The sequence below is a fragment of the Schistocerca gregaria genome, chromosome 1 (genome assembly GCF_023897955.1).
Source record: "Schistocerca gregaria isolate iqSchGreg1 chromosome 1, iqSchGreg1.2, whole genome shotgun sequence".
NCBI lineage: Eukaryota > Metazoa > Arthropoda > Insecta > Orthoptera > Acrididae > Schistocerca > Schistocerca gregaria.
The window spans coordinates 1,045,099,398-1,045,122,969 of NC_064920.1; the positions used below are offsets into that span (position 1 = coordinate 1,045,099,398).

At 37.5% G+C, this 23,572-nt stretch overlaps 1 protein-coding gene across 8 annotated transcripts in view; it reads right to left on the bottom strand.

Moving 5' to 3' along the window:
* Positions 1–23,572, bottom strand: part of LOC126280766 (uncharacterized) — a 108,467-nt gene that overhangs the window by 24,430 nt on the left and 60,465 nt on the right. For all 8 annotated transcript variants that reach the window (XM_049979795.1, XM_049979794.1, XM_049979796.1 and 5 more), the window contains exons 9-10: positions 12,269–12,388; positions 12,057–12,182 (exon numbers count right to left, since the gene is read on the bottom strand). In XM_049979795.1, the coding sequence (XP_049835752.1) occupies positions 12,057–12,182; positions 12,269–12,388 (246 nt within the window). The remainder of the gene's footprint in view (positions 1–12,056; positions 12,183–12,268; positions 12,389–23,572) is intronic.

Consider the following 23,572-nt stretch of genomic DNA (forward strand, 5'->3'; position numbering starts at 1 on the left):
TTAAAGTTGCAATGAGAATAACACCAACCAGTCAGACAGGTTTAGATCAAATCCTGATTGATAAAGAGAAATTGGAGTGGTCAGTAAAAGTGTTTAACATAGGATACAGTGACCACAAAGCTCAAATACTTTCCACCACAAAGGAAGGAAGACCTGTTAAGAATAACTTACTAAAGGTCAAGAGAAGGATGTACAGGCAGAAAAGCATTGACCTCTTTAACTCACTATTGCATACTGAAGACTGGTCAGATGTCTATGAAAAGAAAAATCTGAATTCGAAATTCAATATTTTTCTAGAAAAAATGGTAAAGCATTTTGATACAGCCTTCCCTCAAAAAATGGTAAATATAAGAGAAGACAAGAGGAAAGGGTTGGATTACTAAGGGAATCAGAACTTCTTGCCAGAAAAAAAGGGAGCTCCACAGAATCTGCAAAGATAATAATGCCACTGAGGAAATGCATACTCACTACAAAACATACACTAAAATCTTACAAAAGGTCATTAAACAGACAAGAAGATTGTACAATGATTACTACATAAATAATTCTACAAATAAAGTGAAAGCTATGTGGGCCATCATTAAAAAAGAAAGTGGCAAAAATAAGAGAACTGAGGAAACATTGTCTTGATACACAACAATAAAAAGATTTTACAGCCTACAGAAACAGCAAACATATTCAACAAATACTTCACTGGGATAGCTGAAAATTTAATAAAAACTAATTTTTAGTTCAACTCAGCATCAAGTGGTAAACAAGTGCAACTGTGATAAATTTTCAATGTTTGTGTACCAAGTAAGCAGGGAGGAGACATTGAAGGCTGTCAAAGAACTAAAGACAACATACTCAGCAGGAATTGATGGTATACCGAACAGAATCCTAATACTCTGTATCCAAGATATAACTGACCCCCTTACTCACTTATGCAACTGTTCCCTAGAGTCAGGCATCTTTCCAGATCAACTAAAAACATCAAAAGTCATCCCTATTTTCAAAGCTGGTGACAAAGATGAAGTAATAAACTATCGTCCCATTACATTAACATCCTATTTCTCAAAAGTAATAGAAAAAATTATGTGTAGTAAGTTGTTAAAGTTTATAAACAAAAATAGTGTGCTATCTAATACTCAACATGGCTTTAGAAGCATGAAATCAACCAAGACAGCAATCTATGAATGCATATCTACTGTATCAAAAACAATAGATGAAAAACAACAAACATCAGATATATTTTTGGACCTAACCAAAGCCTTTGATATGGTAAACCACAAAACCCTATTGAAGAAGCTAGAGCACTATGGAATTAGGGGGTTGGTAAATGATTGGATTCGTTCATTTCTCAGTGACCGTAAACAAAAAGTATCCATCAGACACATAGATGATAAAGCATGAATAATCACAGAATATGTATCATCAGAAAGCCCAATCACTTATGGGGTACCACAAGGGTCGGTAATGGGACCCCTACTTTTCTTGTTATATATCAATGATTTGGATATACATATTGATTCCAACAAAGTAATACTGTTTGCTGACAACAAAACAATATGGTAAAAGCAGCAAAAAATGAAGATATATAAGAAGAAGTAAACACAGTTTAAAAACATCTAAGTAATTGGACAGTAGAAAAACTGTTGATAATAAACTACAATAAAACAGTAGCCTTAAATTTCATAACCACCAAAACACCACATTGATAAATCCAGAAATAAAAATCAATCAACACCCTATTGCATATGATGAGGCTACAAAATTTCTTGGCATCTGGATACAAAGAGACTTAAAATGGGACAAACACATAGAACAAATTAATGCCAAGCTGAGCACGGGCTGTTATGTTCTTAGGGTTCTCAAACGATGCATAAATGAACAGGCACTATTGTGTGCCTATTATGCGTACTTCAGTGCCCATCTCAAGTATTGACTCATATACTGGGGAAATTCCCCAGCAGCTCAAAGAACTTTCAGAATACAAAAAAGAGCCATTAGGATTATGACAGGGAGTGGTGCTCGACAGTCCTGCAAACCAATATTTAAAGCACTGAATATACTACCTCTACCATGTATGTTTATTGTTGATACACTAATGTACGTAAAAAAGTATGTGATTGGTAATGCTGATAATACTTTAAAAAACAAAGATATACATGATTATAATACTATAATAAAATATAACTTGCATGTACCCCCAGCCAGTACCAGTTTGTATCAGAAAGGTACATGCTATCTGGGTATTAAACTCTATAATAGACTATCAAATAGTATAAAATGCTTACAAAATATTAGTGCTTTTGAAAGATCTATCAGAGAATATCTACAGTACCACTATTTCTACTCAGTAAAGGAATACTTGGACCAGAATAACTGTTAAGAACTAAAGCTACTATAATTTGTAACATTGTATCATTGTAAGAACTACAACTATTGAAATTGGTAGCATGTTGAAAAATGATTATTTAAATATCTATCATTTTGAAATTAGTAATAAGTCCAATATCATCCTGTACACTGTACTACATATGATCAAAGGGCTCAATAAATAAATAAATAGATAAATGGTTCAAATGGCTCTGAGCACTATGGGACTTAACTTCTGAGGTCATCAGTCCCCTAGAACTTAGAACTACTTAAACCTAACTAACCTAAGGACACCACACACATCCATGCCCGAGGCAGGATTCGAACCTGCGACCGTAGTGCTCGCACGGTTCCAGACTGTAGCGCCTAGAACCGCTCGGCCACCCCGACCGGCTCCACACAACAAAGGAAGACACTGAGGCAATAATTCACTGGGGTTAGATGGTAGATTTGGCTAGATCAGAGGCCTAACCTGATCTGAAAAGAGCAAAACATCAGGAGACATACAGAAAGAAAGAACAAAAGATGATTTGTATAAAAATGAGGGATGCAGAGAGAGAGAGACAGAGAGAGAGAGAGAGAGAGAGAGAGAGAGAGAGAGAGAGAGAGAGAGACAGATTTAAGGAAAAACCGTAAGTATAATCTGCCCTCAAATGATGTATTAGTAAATGATAGTCGATCAGGATATAAAATAATAAAAAGAAATTATAGTCTACCTGCACTGCCAATGAAGAAAAAGAGGTTTTCAGAAGTGATATTAGCATGTAATGTTACAGTAGAAAGACAAGAACTCAGGTTTATGTACTAAGATGATTTTAGGAATGAAGGCTACTGAGCCCACATAGTATTTCAAAGAAGAAATGATGTAGATGCTAGAAGGACAAGATATTCATCATGTTATGGTTTACAGTAGCTTAAAAAAAGTTGATAGAACCAAAGTAAAGTGGATGACAATTTTGTTGAAATGGCTGTGAAATATCCAATTAATCAGGTTGGCAAGGACAGTGAACAGAGTTGCATAATGGAAAGCAAGAAGGTAAAATTATAAGGCAATTAATGAAAAGATTAAAACACTCCAAGAGGTAGAAGGTGGTGACAGAAGCAAGCTGAAAGAATTTTCTTACTCTTGTGGGATGTGTTTATTGGACAAAGAGGACCAATGAAAGGCAAGAATATGGTTTCAGTACAATACAACATGTGCAATTCAGACTAATTATGCCCTCTTTGTAAAAAGGAGCCACAGAATAAGAATTTACAAGGGCACTGAAATGGAATTTTATTTGGTGTCTACAGGTCAAATATAGTATTTTTGTTTGTTTGTTGTCACTAAGACAAATAGTGCAGTAATGTGAAAATTAGATGTTGGTGTAATTAAGCAAAAAAAGGAAGCTGCAAAATGATGTGCCAGGAAATCTCAAGAAATTGCAGGTATTCACATTTTAGTTCTCAATTTTCATATGATGAGTTATTTATTTAATTTATCAGGTTCGACAGAACCATTCAGTTCAGGCTACCTGGTCACAGAAAGATTCAGTACATACTCCTAGTTTACAAAATTCTGATTATAATTAAAAAAAGAATTAACAAAACATGAAAAATCATGAGAGAGTATACAAATAGAGAGTATACAAATATACAACACATACAGAGAAAATTTCTCAACTACTGTGAGGAAAACTACTTTACAGAATACGAGTATGCCATAGGAAACCTTTCAACCTAGATTTGAAAGCTTGAGGCTTATCACCATTTTTTTCAGTTTTGCTGGAAGACTGATGAAAATTAAAGCTGCTGAATAGTGTATACCTTTCTGTACAGCGCTAAGGAAAATGTTATCCAAGTGCAAATTGCTTTTCCATCTAGTGTTCAGTGACTGCATATTCCAGTTTCTTCTGAAAGAGTCAATACTATTGACAAGAAATCCTATGATGGAGTATATTACACAGTTAGATTCTGAGACACTTGAACAACAACTAAAATTAACTTCATGAACTGATACCACATACCTGTCTGATTGCCCTTTTCTGGGCTAAGATTAATCTTGATGAGTGCATAGAGCTGATCCAGAATGAGATATCATTGGAGATAATAGAGTGAAAGGAAGTAAAGCAACAATGCTTTTGCATTTCAGATTCAGAGATGGTGGACATTACCCTTACTGTAAAGGTAGTAGCATTCAGTATGAGCATAAAATCTTGAATGAGATACTTATAAGAAAACTTTCCACCCATCCTCAGTCCTAAGAATTTAAAATGGTTGGCTTCACGACTGTTTGGTTGTTTTGGGAGAATAAAATTTGACTTTCACAAGAATCCTGTATCGGAAACTGTGCTCATTGTGTTTTGTTGTGGTTAAGCATTATTCTATTCTCTTAATGCTGCTTGCTAATGTCAATGACTATTCAATTAGCTAGATCATTTACAGTACACTCCGTGTCTTTCACAATAACACTTGTAATATACTTGGATAAAAAAAGAATCTAATCATCAAGAATTAGAAAGAAGAAACACAAGTGAAGGTTATAGAAATGTGCAAGCTTTCAGAGCCAGTGGCTCCTTCTTCTGGCAGAAGTGTTGAAGGTGAAGCAAAAGGACTGATGAGATTTAGGAAATAGAATTGTCCCTTTCCTTCATCCCCTTCCCTTCCCCTTCAACCCTTCTGCCAGGAGGAGGAGCCACTTACTCTGAAATCTTACACATTTCTTTAACTCTTATATGGGTTTCCTCATGTCCCTTCTTGGTGAGTAGATATTTTTATCTATCCAATTATGTTTTCAAAAAATGATTATTTTTGTTGACGACAATACTTGTCTCACTTGCAAAGAGAAAATTTTTTGAATCACTCAGGTACAGATTCAGATTAATGCTGTATCCAATTCTTCCTATTACTTCTTCCTGCACATGGAAAAATAGAATTTAAAAAAGAAGAATCCTTGTTCTTCATTTGTGGAGGATGATATATCATTACTCAATACACTGTGTGACAGTACATGGTGGAGAATGACTGTTATTTTTTCTGTGTCATTCAAAATATTTTAGTGCTAATGTGTCATCTTCAATCTCCTTGAATTACTACCAATTCCGTGGCTTTTTCGTTTACCCATAAAGCAATTACTATTACTAAGTTTAAGTGATACCACAATACTTTTGATTATTTGCAAACTATAAAATGGGAAAGTAGGAGAGAAAGTACATGAAGTCAATTTTGAATAATAATAATACTAAGTCCCATACAGTGCCACAAAAATGGTATGAAATCACTGCACTCTAGAAACTGATTCCACACATCATTTGATCTCTAAAATGCTGTTATGATAAAACCAGATTAGCTGAAATTGAACAACAGTTCAAGAAAAGTAATATGTGGAATTGCTACAGAATTTTTAGAAAAGCAATGTCAACTCAGTCCCTGTTTGTTGATGACCAAACGGGACTCTGGAAATTAAGATAGTTGTAAACTCATAGCAAACTACTTTAACCACAATGATAACAATACATTTTCCAAAATGTGCATGACCAAGGGGGGAGGGGGGGGGGGAGTGCTTACTTTATGCCCATGATAAAAAAAATATGAAAAAAGAATTTGTTGACTTATATTAAAACTATATTTTCTAAAAGAGATACTGATGTGTAAATAGGGTCCATAGCCTGAAAATATCTTGTGGCATACTCACAGCAATAACAAAGAACATAAAGAGAAACTGATGTATAGGTAAGGTCCTGAGACTGAAAATATTGAATATGACATTCATTGGAGAAAGTGACATTTACTACTGAGACTTAAATTTTTGAGTTATGTTTAACTGAAAAATTTCAAACACTTATGGAATTTGGTAAAAGAAGTCATTTAAAACAACAAATACTTGTTTTTCAAAATTTCAAAATATGAAATAACCAACTAGATTACAATATTTCCAAATGGTGACCACAAAGTCTCCACCCCACCCCACCCCCCTCTCCCCAATACAGTGTGTGTTAAATATCTTTTAAATCATGAGTTCTCATGTCAAGTTCACATTTGAGAAATCTAAACCAAACACAGAATCAGAACCCCTTAAAAGAAGTTGACAACAAAATATATGAACTTATAATCAATAAAACTCCTGTGGAAGATGGGATAGTACCGGAAATGTGGGAAATACATAGTAAAAGCATTACACAGAAAATTCACAAGGTTCTCATAGATATTTGGCTGGAGAAAACCATCCCTAAAGAATGGTAGTATGCCATTATCCACCCATTAAACAAAAAAGCAGATATAAATAAATACAGAGGGATTTCATTACTACCAGTTACTTACAGAATTCTTTAGAAAATCGTACTTAAGAAACTTGAGGCTCAAACGAACATTTAATTGGTGAATATCAAGCAGGGTTTTAGAAAAGGTAGATCCTGTATGTAATAAATTCTAAGTCTTGTGACTGTCTTACAAATTTGTAAGGCAAATGAATGTTGATCAGCTTTGTAGACTTCAAATTAGGCATATGATTCAACAGATAGATTAAACTGTTTTGTACAATGGAAGAGTTTAAAGTGAATAGAAAACAAGGAAACCTGAATAGATTTTTCCCACTCAGGGACTGGGTGTTGTGTTGTCGTAATCATCATCATTTCATTCCCATGGGTGCGCAAGTCACCCAAGTGGCGTCAAATCGAAAGACTTGCACCTGGCGAGCAGCCTACCTGACGGGAGGCCCTAGTAACATGACATTTTACTATTTGAAACTAAAATTCACTTATGATGTTTGGCTTAAGCAGCTGATACAGCAATCTTTTCAAACAATGGAGAAGAAGCTATAAACTGCATTGCAAACTTCCATGGAGTAGCAGCTAAAAGTGGACTAAAAACTTCTTACGGAAAAAAAAATAAATAAAAAAATGGACAACCCGTGTTTACACAGTATCTACATCAATAATCTGCAAGCCGCATTGTGGTGTGTGGCAGAGGGTACTTTATGTACCACTGACATTTCTCCCTTCCTGTTCCAGTCATAAATAGTTTGTGAGAAGAATGATTATGGTAAGCCTCTGTCTAGACTCAGATCTCTCTAATTTTAGCTTTATGGTCTTTTTGAGAAATAGATGCAGGAGGAAGCAATATATTTGTTGATCTTCTAGGAAAATATTCTCTCAGAACATTAACAATAAACAACAACATGAGTCAGAATGCCTCTCCTACAGTGTCTGCCACTGGAGTTGGATGATCATCTCTCTGATGCTTTTATGCTTACTAAATGAATATGTAACCAAACATGCTGCTCTTCTTTGGGTCTTCACCATTTCCTCTTATTGGTTCTATCTGGTAATGATCCCATACAGACAAACAGTATTCAGTTATTGATCGAATGAATGTTTCATAAGCTACTTCTGTTGTCGATAGAGACTACATTTCCTAAGAATTCTTTCAGTGAATCTCAGTCTACCATCTGCCTTTCTTGCAATTATTTTTTTGTGGTCATTCCACTTCAAATTGACCTATATGCTTACTCATAAATATTTTAAGTAAGTAATTGTTTTCAATGACTTCTGCAATTGTGTAATCATATAATGAAATGTCTTTCTGACAGTGTTTTAAAATATATTAAATTTATTTTTGATCCTCTGCAGGTCTTTCCACATTTTGCTTCAATTTTCTAGTGCTTCTTTGTATCAGCAGCATCATCCACAAAAAGCCTCATGGAACTACCAACAATATCTTCTAGGTCATTTATATGTATTGTGAAAAGTAATGGTTCTATAAATCTCTGCTGGGGCATGCCTGAAGTTACTATTACAACTGAAGCCTTCTTTGTATTCTTTGATTCAGAATGGCATATTGGATTAGATTAGATTAGTTTTTTGTTCCATAGATCCGTGTTGAGGAGATCCTCGTGGACGTGGAACATGTCACCATTTTTTATTTTTATTTGTAAGCTGAAATAACAATACTAATAGTATAAATATATACAACATATCATTTGTTACTATTAAAAAATTCGTCAATGGAGTAGAAGGAGGTGACCACTAGTATGTCTTTCAGGCTCCTTTTAAACTGATCTCTATTTGTAACTAAATTTTTTATGTTTGCTGGCAAATTATTGAAGATGAGTGTTCCTGAGTAGTGGACCCCTTTTTGAACTAAAGTAAGTGCTTTTAAATCCTTGTCCAGGTCATTTTTGTTCCTGGTATTGTACGTATGAACTGAGCTGTTTGTTGGAAACAGAGATATATTATTTAGGACAAATTTCATTAAGGAGTAAATATACTGAGAGGCTGTAGTTAGTATATCCAGTTCTTTGAAGAGGTTTCTACAAGATGTCCGTGAGTTTACTCCACAAATAATACGTATTACACGCTTTTGGACTCTGAAAACTTTTGTTTGACTTGAAGAGTTACCCCAAAATATTATACCATATGACATTATGGAGTGAAAGTAGGCAAAGTATGCAAGCTTTTTCACTTTTATGTCACCTATGTCTGCTAACACTCGAATTGCAAATACAGATTTGTTAAGGCGTTTCTGCAGTTCTGTGGTGTGCTCCTCCCAACTGAATTTATTATCAAGTTGTAATCCCAGGAATTTAAGACTGTGTTCTGTTTGCAAGAAACTCTTCAATCCAATCGCACAATTGATCTGATTTTCCATACACTTGTATTCTGTTCTTTACCAAGCAGTGTGGAACTGTATTGAATGCCGTCCGGAGGTCAAGAAATACAGCATCTGCCTGGGTGCCTGTATTTACTGCTTCCTGGGTCCCATGGGTGAACAGAACGAGCTGGTTTTCACACAATTGTTGTTTTCAGAATCAATGTTGGTTCCAGAAGAGGAGATTTTTGGCCTCCAGAAATGTGAGCATAATACCTGTTCCAAATTGTACACCTGACTGATGTCGCAGGTATAGGTCTATAGTTTTGTACATCTATTCGATGACACTTCATGAAAATGGGAATGACCTGTTCTTTTTGTCATATCATCAGGAACACTTCTCTCCTCCAAAGCCCTACAAGTACACTGATGTTAGAAAATGGGAAATTTCTTTTGCATACACTATGTGGAAGTGTATTGGGATCATGTCATGTCCAGTGGCCTTCCCTTTGTTGAAAAATTTCAGTTGCTTTTCTGTCCGATGGTCACTTATTTTGATGTCAGCCTCTTTGTCATTCATACAATGATTTGAAAGAGACACTATAGTGTGATCTTCCTCTGTGAAACAGCTTTGAGAAAAGTCATTTAGTATTTTGGTGAGGGATTCAATCAGTTTACTGATTTAACAAGAGACCAGAACTACTTAGGATTTTCGGACAAGTCAGTAGACAAAATTTTACTTTCAAATTTGTTGATCGCTTCACACATGGCTCTCTTTATGCTAATTTTGGCTTTGTTTAATTTTTGTTTGCCTAAAAGGCCTTGGCTATGTATAAATTAGCAGTGAAGCACTCTTTGCTTTTGTAGCAGTTTTCTAACATGTCTATTGAACCATGTCAAGCCTTTTCCATCCGTCAGAATTTTGCTTGGCACTTTCCTGTATGAAGCATATTGTACACTGCTCTTGAACTTTGTCTATTGATACTCAACATCATTAGTGCTGGAGATGAAATTTTCATATTGACTACTCAGGTAATCTGAAATTTGTTTCTTATCTCTCCTGCTAAGCAGAAGGATTTTCCTGCCTTCCTTTGTAATCCTATTTACAGCCATATTCAATGATGTGATAATGGCCTTATGATCACTGATTCCCTGTTCTGTGCTAACTAAGTAAAAAATTTAGGATCTGTGTATCATCAGCAGGTCTTCATGAGTTGGTTCTCTGATTAAGTGCTCAAGGTAATTTTGGAATAAAGCACTAAGAACAATTTCACATGAATCTCTGTCTCTAACTATAATGTCCTAATCACTTGAGTCTCCCAGTCTGGTAATTCAAAATCTCCACCTAAAATTATAATCTGACCAGGAAATGTATGCAGAATATTCTCCAAGTTTTGCCTCAGTTGTTCTGCCACTGCTGCTGCTGGCAAAATATCTCAAGTATCAAGCAAATGAAGGCAGAATCATTAAAGCACAAAGAGCTTATAGGATTATCAACAGACATAAAGGGCATTCAGTAAGGAGTGTAACAGCTTTTTCTGAAAGCAGGTTCATTTTATTCAGGATTCAAATACAACATATTATTCCCCACACTATTGGCTACAAAACCATATTTTCAAATGTAATCTCCATTCACTGCAATGGCCTTATGCTACCTTACTGGGTGAGTTTGTATACCGACATGCTATCACTCTACTGGTCAATGTCAGATCCAGTTTCTTGCTGCATCAATAATCTCCCCATCATCCATGTACTGCTTCCGGCATGTGCAGAGTGCTTTGTTTTCCACCACAAGAAACTCAATAACAGCTCCTTCACTTGGAATGCACCTCTGTTACAGATACTAATTTTGAAGGCTACATACAGTGCTGCCACCTATCGGAAATTCATGAAACTATAGGAACTTATGCTGGAATATTCCACGGTGCCCCATAACAAATTCCATATTTTTTCAACTGAAACTGGCCGAGAAAAAAAAGTGTTGCATTACGTACTGAAAGCCCCTCGTACAATAAAAAATCAATATCTCATAATGCAAAATTAAAACATTACATAAAAGTAGTCAAACCTGAAGCATTATATGCATCACAGACTGTAATTATTAACTAGAAGATTTGGGAAAAGAAGAAAGAAACATACTAAGGAAAATTTTTTAATCTGGTTGTGTTGAGTGAATCTGGAAGAGACAGAAGTTATATCATAATTTTGAAAAAATCTTGGAAATTCTCAGGAAAAGAATACTGTAATTTTATGACCACATTTTCAGAATGAATAATAACAGACTGACCAAAAGGATACTCTAACCTGCCCCCTCAGTGAATGTTAAAAACAATTAGATACTTGCCGGCCGCAGTGGTCTAGCGGTTCTAGGCGCTCAGACCGGAACCGCGCGACTGCTACGGTCGCAGGTTTGAATCCTGCCTCGGGCATGGATGTGTGTGATGTCCTTTGGTTAGTTAGGTTTAAGTAGTTCTAAGTTCTAGGGGACTGATGACCACAGATGTTAAGTCCCATAGTGCTCAGAGCCATTTGAATACATTTGGATACTTGAAACTGAAAGCGATCTTCAGGAAATAAGCATTACAAACAAAATTCTGCAGGGCAGAGCTACATAACTTTACCTGATAAGCACAATTTTAAAGCTAAATTAAGTGTTAAATCTAAGGAAACATGGACAGAAGAACATAAAAAAAACTATAGTGAGAAGCTGAAGAAATTTTGGGAAGAGAAGAAAACAAGTATTTCAGGGAAAAAGTTCAGTCAAATTCCATAGCAGAGCATGGCATAACAAGGCTAAAATAATAATAATAATAATAACAATGGAAAAAAATGGGAAGGAGGGAGTGTGTGTGTGGGGTGGTAGCAGAAGGAGAGCCATTTTGTGCTCCCAAGATGCCATGCCTGTCGTTTACTCTCCCAGCGATTGACAAGCGATTCACATTGACTATATGTCACATCCACAAACCACCAAGAAGATAATGTACATAATATTTGGATATTTTGGCAGAAAATTTGTACAAATAAAGATAGAATTACAATAACATTTGAAAATATTTATTTAAGAGAAATTTAGTTATTATTCAGTTAATAGAGAAATGAGGGTATGACTAAACAGTAAACTGAAAGAAACTCACCAAGACTACTGACAACAAACACAAGAGTAGCTGTTTTTAAGTCGGGATACCGTTCAATTTTTGGAAAGTAATAATTTGGTGTATGAGAATACCAATGACGATCCTGATGAGGTTCTGTCTTCCAATCTGGAAAGTTTAACAATGAGAAATTCAGTTTTAAAAATTATGAAAACAAATGAAGCGTATTATATTTGCAAGCATTACTTAAATACCTTGATAACAGGTTGCAGGTTCATCACTGTTGTCACCACAGTGGTCAAAACCATCACAGTATAACTGTGAAGGTATACACCGGTGATTCTGACAAAGTGTATCAGAACCACTGAAACAATCTGAGCAGAAAAAATATTATTACACTCAAATATACTTTTGTAATTTATAACTGAAACTAAGCCATAGTGTAACATCTTTATAGTAAATAAAGGCAGCTAATTTTCATTTAGGCAGGTGAAAATCTTTTTACTAATATTTTTGATCAGAATGCATTGCCAAAATATCTGCCTCGATCGCCACATGTGTTAGTATGTCACTTCCAGGATTCAAGCAGATGCACCAGCCTGGGATCGAATCTGCAGAGCAGATTAGCGATGAGGGCTTGTGTTTGTAAGTGGTTTCCCATATCTGACTAGATGAATATTGGGCTGGTACCAAAGTCCCACCTCATTTACATGATTTGCAAACATTTAGAAAATGTTCCCATACTTTCTAATGGGTAATGCTGCATGCAAATGCTTGGGGCACACATATTCTGTCCCAAGGGTATGAGGTAGTAACAGAAAGGGTGTCTAGCCACCCCTTAAATTAACCATGACAATCCACTTGGCTTGTTTGCACACCTACGCCACACATTCTCTCAAAGCCAATGCGAGCATTAAACTTGACTGTAGTGATTTATTTAGTGAATTTTTATTTTGCAAGCATAAAGCACGAATATATGTGTTCTGCAACAGTTGCTTTGCTCCAGCAACAATGCAATGCTCATCTATGCCTTGATCTGCATAAACCACCATCATTTGTGAATCACACTACAACACATATTGTTTGAATCACTGTAATTTAAAATTTGCCTTATATTCTAAATACATAGTCCATCCTGGAGGACAAGTGACTGCTTTTTTAATTTTTAGTTTACATATGAATTTCTGTTCAAAATAGGCTCCCTGTTAGTTAATACACAACTGGAAGCATTAGAAAAATTGTTGGGAACAGTTCTGATACTTTGTGCCACAGTCTTAGCCTTCCAGATATCAGAAATTGCGTCAAAATGCTTTACTTCCACAGCAGTTTTCAGATTAAGCAGAAGCTGCACAGAAGCAAATTAGGAGGGTGTTCAAGTATTGTGGTACATTTTTGAACCAAGAAATCATCTACGATCTTGTTTTTGTGCACTGGTGCATTGTGCAACAAACACCTTGTTGCTTGATTCTGGTTTTCAGATAAAACCCAAACAATCCTCACCCATAAACGATTTAAAACACCCCAGTAGTAATGTACAGCCCCAATTTGACCTTCTGGAACAAATTTATTATGGATAATTCTTTTTTAATCAAAGTAAATAGTGAGTGGTGTCTAGGCACAGCTTTTCCATATGCACACTTTTTGCAGTCTCAAAGATTCTGGATGTTTCCTTTCCAAATTTTGGCACTTGTAAGTCACTCTTATTTAAAATGTCATGTTTCATAGGATCCTCAGAGTGAGCGGGGCACAAAGTGACAACAGGTCTTCTCTTTGCCCAAATGTTTGGTTAGAATGCAATGCAAAGTTGTTTTAGGATTTCCCGTGACCAGCTCAAGTAACCTCTTAGATGCACAATGATTATTTCAAAGAATTCCTGCCACTTTTTGAACATTTTCCTTGGCTCAAACTGTTACCAAGGCTCCTACATGTGGACTATCTTCAAAGGTTTCTCTCCAGTCACAAAACCTTGCCTACCACTTTAAAAAAAATCAGTGTGTATCATTTCAAAAGTGCTTGTGGCAGTTTTACCCAATTTAAAACAAAGCCTGATTTTTGTACATTGCTCCTTTCATAACTGAAGTTCAAAACATACTGTATTTTAAAGTTTCAGTTATTATGAGCAGCCTGTGGTGCTAAATATAAAATGAAAGATAGTCGAAATACCATGCTAGTCAATTCATGTGTCTGTTAACAGTTGGCAATAGTAGCTATGTGAATATAAAATCAATCACCTTTGCTGTAGGATAGATTGTGTATTTTTTAGATTAGTCTTTTGTGCTGCCACAGCTACTTCACAAAAATATAAGATGTTGTTAAATGGAAATATATGTTGAAAAAAGTCTTTATTGTTGATCTTTTATTTCAGAATTAATCTTCATTACTGGTGAGACAGTATCCCTCCTAGGATAAATCCTTGGGTTCTGATGGAATAGTACTCACATCTATTTATACTGTTCCTATTTCTTCATTTATAATCACAGAATAGGGCAAGTCACATAAATGTGATATGTGATATAGGACAGATGTTAGAAGCATCCCCTTGCAGCCTCCTTGCTGTGAAATTTGGAAATAAATTCAGCATGATAATGTGGAAGAGAGTGTATGTGAAAGAGTGTATCCAAAAGACCAAAGAAAAATAGTGAAAACCTACAAACACTCAGGAAGCCCTGATACTTATGGCACGTCCTGTATGACATCAAAAACTGTAATATGTGAAACTGAGGTTGCTGAACCACTAACAGTAGTAATAAGTAAATGCTTCCAAGCTGGAGAATTTATAAACTTCCTGAAAATAGCATGCACAGTACCAATTTACCACAAAGGTAATTTTCATGGATTGTCAAGCTAAATGCTCATATCTATAACAGCAATGCTAGTTAAGCTGATGGAATCCATAATGAAAGATCAGCTATTAAGTTACTTTGAAGGAAATAACCTCTTTTATGATACACAGATAGATTTTCAGAAGGGCAAATAATTGACAACAGTGGTACTCAACTTGTTTCCAGAACTATTTCTTTATGGTAAGTAGAATCTGTCTATAGAAGGTAATTTATTTTAATTTGGTTATTTGGCTGCCCCTAAAATTCTGTGTTAATAACAATGATATCTCACTGTTGAACTGGACTTCTCGATTTAAAGAAATTCATTTACCTAATGTGATGAATTAATATTGATACATACGAGCAAAAGTTTTTCAACATCCTGATATATCATATAGGTGTGTTGCTATTGTGACTGTTCCTGTACTGATTGGAAGGACACCCCTGACATCATTTGTAAACATACACACAGTTACCATGAGCACTAAGTGTGGGTAGAACGTCACACCCAAACGGACTGCAGCACTGCAATAGAAAGTAAAGCACAAGTAGAGAAGCATCACAGATGTCTGTGGACTGGTAGAGCGAACATTCATCATGGCATGAAGGACAGTTGCGACCAGTGATTGAGTATGCCCACCATTGTGTTATGTGCAGAAGCCTTGTCTACTAGGGAAGGTGCTTGACTTGTGGAACAGAGTCAGAGTGATGTATTGTATACATGGAAACAGTTACAATTGATTGGTAGCATTGAGATCTTACACCACACAGGCCTCCGACCTCCAACAAGTGAACAGGATGATTGATATCTATGATTTCTGAGTCTAAGGAAGTGTGGGCTGTGTAATCCATAATTAAATCTGGCATTCAATGAGGCTAAGGGATGTCATGTATTACATAAAACTGTTATGAGATGATTGCATGATGAGATCTCCATTCCTGATTATCATGGTGAGCACCCAAGTCATACAACACAACACCATGGACTCTGTTTCATATGAGCAAGAAATCATGAAAAGTGGGCACCCCAGTATTGGTATTGGGTGTTGTTTAGGGATGAAACATGGATCACAGACAATTTGTTTGGAGACAATCTAGTAATATCAGAATGTGTCCCACATGTGCAACAAGATGGTGGCAAAGTGATATTCTCGGGTGGCATTACATGGAACCACTGTACATCTATTGTAGTTGTTACAGGCAATCTCACAGCAGTTCATTACAGGGACAAGATCTGCAGTGAATAGTGGGACCATATCACTGACATTTTTGTGATGATTTCATCTTAATGGATGATAACACATGCGATCATTGTGCTGGTCTCATGAACATGTTCCTTCAGCATGCTAGGGTTGCCAGAATGGAGTGACATATCAGATCCTCAGACATGAACCCCATTGAACATGTGTGGGATTGATTTAAATGAGCAGTTTTTGGATGTCAGCAATGATCATGTATTTTGTGGTGACTTACACAGAATCAGCTTTGAAGAGGGGGGGGGGGGGGGTCAATTTGGACCAGGGCCAGCTCGATGATTTCATTGATGGTGTGCTACGACAGGTTCAAGCCTGCATCTGACCAAGGGAACGTTTCATGATATATTTATGTTGCTGAGGAGTGGTGTGAAAAACCTACAGTAGGAAACAGACAACTCTGTCATTAGACAAATATTTGTTTTCTTGATTTGGTGATCTAGACACATTGCAAATGAATATATACAAACACCCCATTGCCAGTTTTATTTTCTGTGTCATGAACTACAAAATAAAAAGTTGATGTGTGTACTAAGTGTACATCAATGATCACTTTCAGCATTTCTTCATGTTACTAAGTCACAAATATTCTGTGAGTGTTATGATATGTGTGGCTTTATTAAGTGACCATGTGTGATTCTCGGATTCAATCCATTTCACTGTAGCATGATGTCACACCTGGTGCTCTGTCATTTCATTGATTAAAAATTCCATTTCTGAATTCATTTCATTTTGCTGAATAGAAACTTAATTTTCCATATTGGACATATGTGTTTCCTAGGATTTCCAGTTAACATTTAAAACAAAATGTTTCATTTTATTCTGTGTCTCCACATTTCCTGGGAAAAGTGTATTTACTGTCTAGTAGCATGGATTACTGTCCAATGGATACTTTTCATATACCCATCTACTGAATGTAATTCCATGGGAAGAATCTTTTTCTCCTTTCCATGACAATTTTGTCATAATATATGATACCTAAATTTCTGATATATTTTTGTTGTATCTGTGGTAATAACTGTTCTTTTCATATAATGCTTCACCCTCTCATGATGAATGTCAGAGATTAGAATTTATTTAAACAGTGCTAATGGAAAATCATTGTTTGAATGCAACCAGTAGTATGAGAAAAAACCATCACTCACCATACAGAGAAATAATGAGCAGTAAAAAGACAAACAAAAGAATCTGGAACATTATAGCTTCACATTTGTACCTGTTTACTTCATCAGAGGAGATGTCTCCTCCTGTATACTAATATTTCCTCCTTAGTTATTACTAGTGACCTGCCCCAGCATCACATGGGTATCAATAAATATCTATGGCCAGACTACTTGTCTGGTGTGGCAGTAGTCTTGTTTACCAGTCACTGGATAGAGTTATGAGTAAAATTTAGAGAAAAATATTAAATAATTATAATAATGGAATTCCTGAATGGAATGCTAGGTACAAAACAGGAAACAAAAATACTTACTTAGAGCTGACTGATGTGTGGCCATAGACACACACAATAGAACACAATATTCATATGAGATTTCAAGCTCTTACCATTTCTATAGCAAAAGTACACACATTGACACACAAACTGACACAAAAATGCACACACCCAAGTCTATGACAAGAATGACTGTTGATTATTGATTACTGAGAGCAGTTCCTAGAGTAGATGGAGATCACGAGGGGTAGGGAGAAAAGTGCAAGGCAAGAAGAGGATAGAAGGGTATTGTGAGGCAGGTATTTCAACAGATCATTCAGTGGCTGCACAAGAAGACAAAAGGAGTTCAGAGGGTGGAGTGTGAGGGTGGCAGGAGGGGGGAGAGAGAGAGAGAGAGAGAGAGAGAGAGAGAGAGAGAGAGAGAGAGAGAGAGAGAGAATGTGCGTGCATATCTGGGTGGATTTGGGGGGGGGGGGGGGTTGAATGGTAGGAGAATGCATTACATAGTCTGGGTGGGGAAGGAATGGTGTTGTGAACAGAAGAGGGAAGGGAAAAGGTAAGATGAGGCAGTGGGAAACAGTCTCCATGCCAATGCAAAATTTACCATGGAAGTGAAAAAGGACAAAAAACTACCATTTCTACAAATCCTGGTCACAAGGGATGGTGAAATCTTGGGGCACAGCGTGCATCAAAACCCGACACTCGTGGACCAACACTTGCACAAACTATCAAATCACCCCCTGAGCCAGAAAAGAGGCATGATTAATACACTTGTAACATGAGGAAAACAAATATGTGAGTCACAGCACCTCAGACATGAAATACAACACTTATAAAGTGTTCTGAGGAGCAATCAGTACTAATCCAATCATATTAGAAGTATTACAGAGCTAAACACTTTGTGTAGTGAGAAATCAGAAAAAGAAATGTCGGGTATGGCCTTTGTACCATACATTCCCAGAGTGACAGACAGAAACAGTTGTATAGTCCACAAATACAGCATAAACACTATTTACAAACTGACAAGTAAGATCAAAGAGTGCCTCAGATTGGTAAAGGAGAAAAGGGACCCACTTGCAATGTCGGGAATATACAGTATACCATGCACATGCCAGAAGGTTTATGTTGGTATGACTGGACAATCAATCAACACCCAGATAACAGAACATAAGTGACATTGCAGGTTGGGCCAGACGGAGAAATAGGCTGTGGCAGAGTGCGCACTGCATGAGACCGACCATGTAGTGAAATTTGCCAACACGTAAGTTCTGGCTGTAGAGAAGAACTATCACACCTGCATGTTCAGATAAGCTATAGAAATTCACAAACATGAGAAAAGCTTCAACAAGAAAGAAGGAAGCCTCAAGCTAAATGGATTCTGGCTTCCTGTACTGCTGTGATTGACCATTGCAGGTAGCCTGAGAACCGTACTGGAAATGACTGTGGAGAAGCCCTTGGACATTGGTGCACCAGTTACAAATAGTCTGTGGCAGTGACCTTGGCTCCAGTCCACCATCAGCAATGGAGGGTGAAACTTTGACAATGCTAGTCACTTGTGTTGGTAAAATGACAGAAAAGTCATCAGACGAACGTAGGCCGAAGAACCCAAGATAGAAGCCAACTGGGAGTTTTTCAACAAGTGGCTATGAAAGCCTTAACAATTTTGGATCTTTTTTGTGTAAACCACCTGTAAACAACATCTCCTAGATCGATGATCATGGAAAGCTTCATAGTTTTATAACTTGTTGATCCTTCAGTAAAATAAACTTAGGTTAAAAATTTGTGACACTTCTTTTGTTTTTTTGTATCCACAATTGGCAACTTACCAAGCTTGTACTCATTAGATTACTTGATCAGAGATTCACCTTCATGTAACATTTTATTAATGTCACATTTATCTCTCAAAGAAAGGACAACATGTTGACATCTAAGCACTTTATATTGCAAGTGTTCCTTACATTGCAAAGTTGACATAAGTGATCATTATATAGCACGAAGGATTACTATTCTCAGCAGGACAGCATTGGTACAGGAAGGGCAACACTCATAAGAGAGTAACAGTTTGGGTAATCAATCATTGGATTGACTGATGTTCAGATAGTTGATACAGTGTAATTGTGGGTTAGGGTGTGGTCGATTAGGAGGATTAGGAATGAGGTGGTGGGTTTAGTTTCAAAGGACATAGTATAAGGTACTATTCCATGGCTGCAAGGCCATGGGCATGGGAAATGTTCATATATAAGGATATGGGATCCCCAGTGACCAACAAGGAGTCTGGAGGTAACAGGACAGGGACTGTGGGAAGGCAGTGAAGGATGTGAGCAGTGTCTCGAATGTCAGATTGGATGTTTTGGATTATATTTAGGAGGTGCTGGTCAATAGAAGCAGAGCTTTGTTCTGTGGGAGCATTGTACCCAGTCACGATGGAATGATCAATTAGGAGACAAGGTGGAGTTGGCTTTGTGGAGTTTGGGAAGCAGATAAAAGGAAGGAGTGTGGCGCAGGTGGGTAGCTGGTGTGAGAAAGGTGATGGATTCAGGTGTCAGGTTTTGGGATAGACTTAAGTCCATGAGGAGCTACTAAAGGTCCTGCTGGACTCCTGAGATGGGATCATGGTTGTAAGGTTTGTATGTAGTGGTGTCAGGAAGTTGCCAAGAGACCCTTAGCCACACAGTTACTAAGACCCATAGCCACTGTTGTGGAGTTTTTGACTGCAGGAAATGTGATAAGTTCAGGATTGGGTTTCATGTTATGGATTGTTGTATGTTCCATAGGAGTGACACTGGACTCACTGAGGAGGAATGTAGGAAAGTACAGTGTGACCAGGTTAGAAGTGACAAATTTCTGAAAGACTGCCAGGGGATGACTGGGCAGAAGGGCAGGAGGATCAAAGTTGGAGGGAGATTGGAACTGTTTCAAACAAGGTTCTGTGTGGTTTTCACCAACAGTTGTCCATGGGTGGTGTGGTGAAGATATGTTTTCACTGTAGAGAATGAATAAAGGAAAGAAGGTCTTCTACAAGTCCAGCATGGTTGGATTTAGGTTTAGGGCTGAAGCTGAGGGCTTTAGAAAGAACTGACGCTCCTGTAAGGGTCATAGCTTTGCCAGAAAGGTTGACAACAGTGTTACAGTATGTATATTAAGTGACAGTAGGCAGTGTATTTCATGGAGGGGATGTGGAAGGTGGAATAAGGCAGCAAGGCATAATTATGAGCCATGAGGCAATGATCGGAGAGGACTTGAATCAGAGTGGGAGACTCTTTTTGGCTCTGGGTAACTGCATGTGAGCATAGGACAAGAGTAGGTGGGACAGCTTTTTCAAATGGTGCCAGGGATGCTGTTGCAACTGGTGAATGGGGAGAGTTTCTGTTGCAGTGCTAGTATTCAGGAATTTGTGGTAACAGAGTGGAAAGATGTGAAACAAATAGAAACTATCTAATATGGTTTAAGCTTGGATTGGATGATTATGAAGGAACAGACTGTTGTGGGTGAGGGACTGATGGTATTGGAAAATGTGAAGGTTCTTGCAGTAGGGTGGATGACAGCCTGAGATGCCAATTTTAATGAAAGCCCCTTCAGTTGGATATCAAGCACCAGACAAGATTTCAAAAAGAGATTGTATGATCGAAGTTTTGCTAGATCAAAGCAGAGTTTTTTGAATTGGTGGAGGTAGAATGAGCACAGATTCAGATGGTCAGGAGACAAAAGCAGTGACTGGAAACATGAGCAAAAACTTGTTAAAAGGATTGAAAATAAGGTGAAACTTTATGCTTAAAGTTTTATGATGGAAATAAATTGTGGGTACTATATAGAGAGCTATGTTGGAAGTTAGAAGAAAGGTAATTGTGGAAGCAACATCCTTATGTCCACCTCCAGTAGCTGAGAGGTCAGCATGACAGATTGTCAATCCTAAGGGCCCGGGTTTGATTCCCAGCTGGGTCGGAGATTTTCTCCGCTCAGTGAATGGTGTTGTGTTGCCCTCATCATCATCATTTCATCCCAATCGACATGCAAGTCACCGAAGTGGTGTCAAATCAAAAGACTTGCACCCAGAAAATGGTCTACCCAACAGGAGGCCCCAATCACACAACATATACATTTAACATCCTTATACACCAACATACTCTAAGCCCATGTCCTTCTGGTCATGGAGCACTATCTTTCCTCCATAACCTCAAAACCTACTCCCAAATCTGCTTCACCTGTTCTTTCTCCACCCAACAAGCCATCTTCCTAGAAGTCAATCTCTACTATTCGCATGGCTTCATAAATATGTCTGTTCATATTGATGCCAACCCCAACATTACCTCCACTATGACAATTGTCAATTGTTCCATGTCAAAAAGTCTCATCCTTACAGCCTCTTTATTTGTGGATGCCATAGGTAGTGATTCTTCTGGAAAACCTGGAATTATCAGGCAATCACATTTTACCTGGAAAAAGCAGGAATTTCATGACATCTTTGGAAATCCTTTTTTTACCTAACACTGGAATTTAATTTTATTGAGTTTTATAACCTGCCCCCATGAACCATGGACCTTGCCGTTGGTGGGGAGGCTTGCGTGCCTCAGCGATACAGATGGCCGTACCGTAGGTGCAACCACAACGGAGGGGTATCTGTTGAGAGGCCAGACAAACGTGTGGTTCCTGAAGAGGGGCAGCAGCCTTTTCAGTAGTTGCAGGGGCAACAGTCTGGATGATTGACTGATCTGGCCTTGCAACATTAACCAAAACGGCTTTGCTGTGCTGGTACTGCGAATGGCTGAAAGCAAGGGGAAACTACAGCCGTAATTTTTCCCGAGGACATGCAGCTTTACTGTATGATTAAATGATGATGGCATCCTCTTGGGTAAAATATTCCGGAGGTAAAATAGTCCCCCATTCGGATCTCCGGGCGGGGACTACTCAGGAGGATGTCGTTATCAGGAGAAAGAAAACTGGCGTTCTACGGATCGGAGCGTGGAATGTCAGATCCCTTAATCGGGCAGGTAGGTTAGAAAATTTAAAAAGGGAAATGGATAGGTTAAAGTTAGATATAGTGGGAATTAGTGAAGTTCGGTGGCAGGAGGAACAAGACTTCTGGTCAGGTGACTACAGGGTTATAAACACAAAATCAAATAGGGGTAATGCAGGAGTAGGTTTAATAATGAATAGGAAAATAGGAATGCGGGTAAGCTACTACAAACAGCATAGTGAACGCATTATTGTGGCCAAGATAGATACGAAGCCCACACCTACTACAGTAGTACAAGTTTATATGCCAACTAGCTCTGCAGATGATGAAGAAATTGAAGAAATGTACGATGAAATAAAAGAAATTATTCAGATAGTGAAGGGAGACGAAAATTTAATAGTAATGGGTGACTGGAATTCGAGTGTAGGAAAAGGGAGAGAAGGAAACATAGTAGGTGAATATGGATTGGGGGTAAGAAATGAAAGAGGAAGCCGCCTAGTAGAATTTTGCACAGAGCACAACTTAATCATAGCTAACACTTGGTTTAAGAATCACGAAAGAAGGTTGTATACGTGGAAGAACCCTGGAGATACTAAAAGGTATCAGATAGATTATATAATGGTAAGACAGAGATTTAGGAACCAGGTTTTAAGTTGTAAGACATTTCCAGGGGCAGATGTGGACTCTGACCACAATCTATTGGTTATGACCTGTAGATTAAAACTGAAGAAACTGCAAAAATGTGGGAAATTAAGGAGATGGGACCTGGATAAACTGAAAGAACCAGAGGTTGTACAGAGTTTCAGAGAGAGCATAAGGGAACAATTGACAGGAATAGGGGAAAGAAATACAGTAGAAGAAGAATGGGTAGCTCTGAGGGATGTAGTAGTGAAGGCAGCAGAGGATAAAGTAGGTACAAAGACGAGGGCTGCTAGAAATCCTTGGGTAACAGAAGAAATATTGAATTTAATTGATGAAAGGAGAAAATATAAAAATGCAGTAAATGAAGCAGGCAAAAAGGAATACAAACGTCTCAAAAATGAGATCGACAGGAAGTGCAAAATGGCTAAACAGGGATGGCTAGAGGACAAATG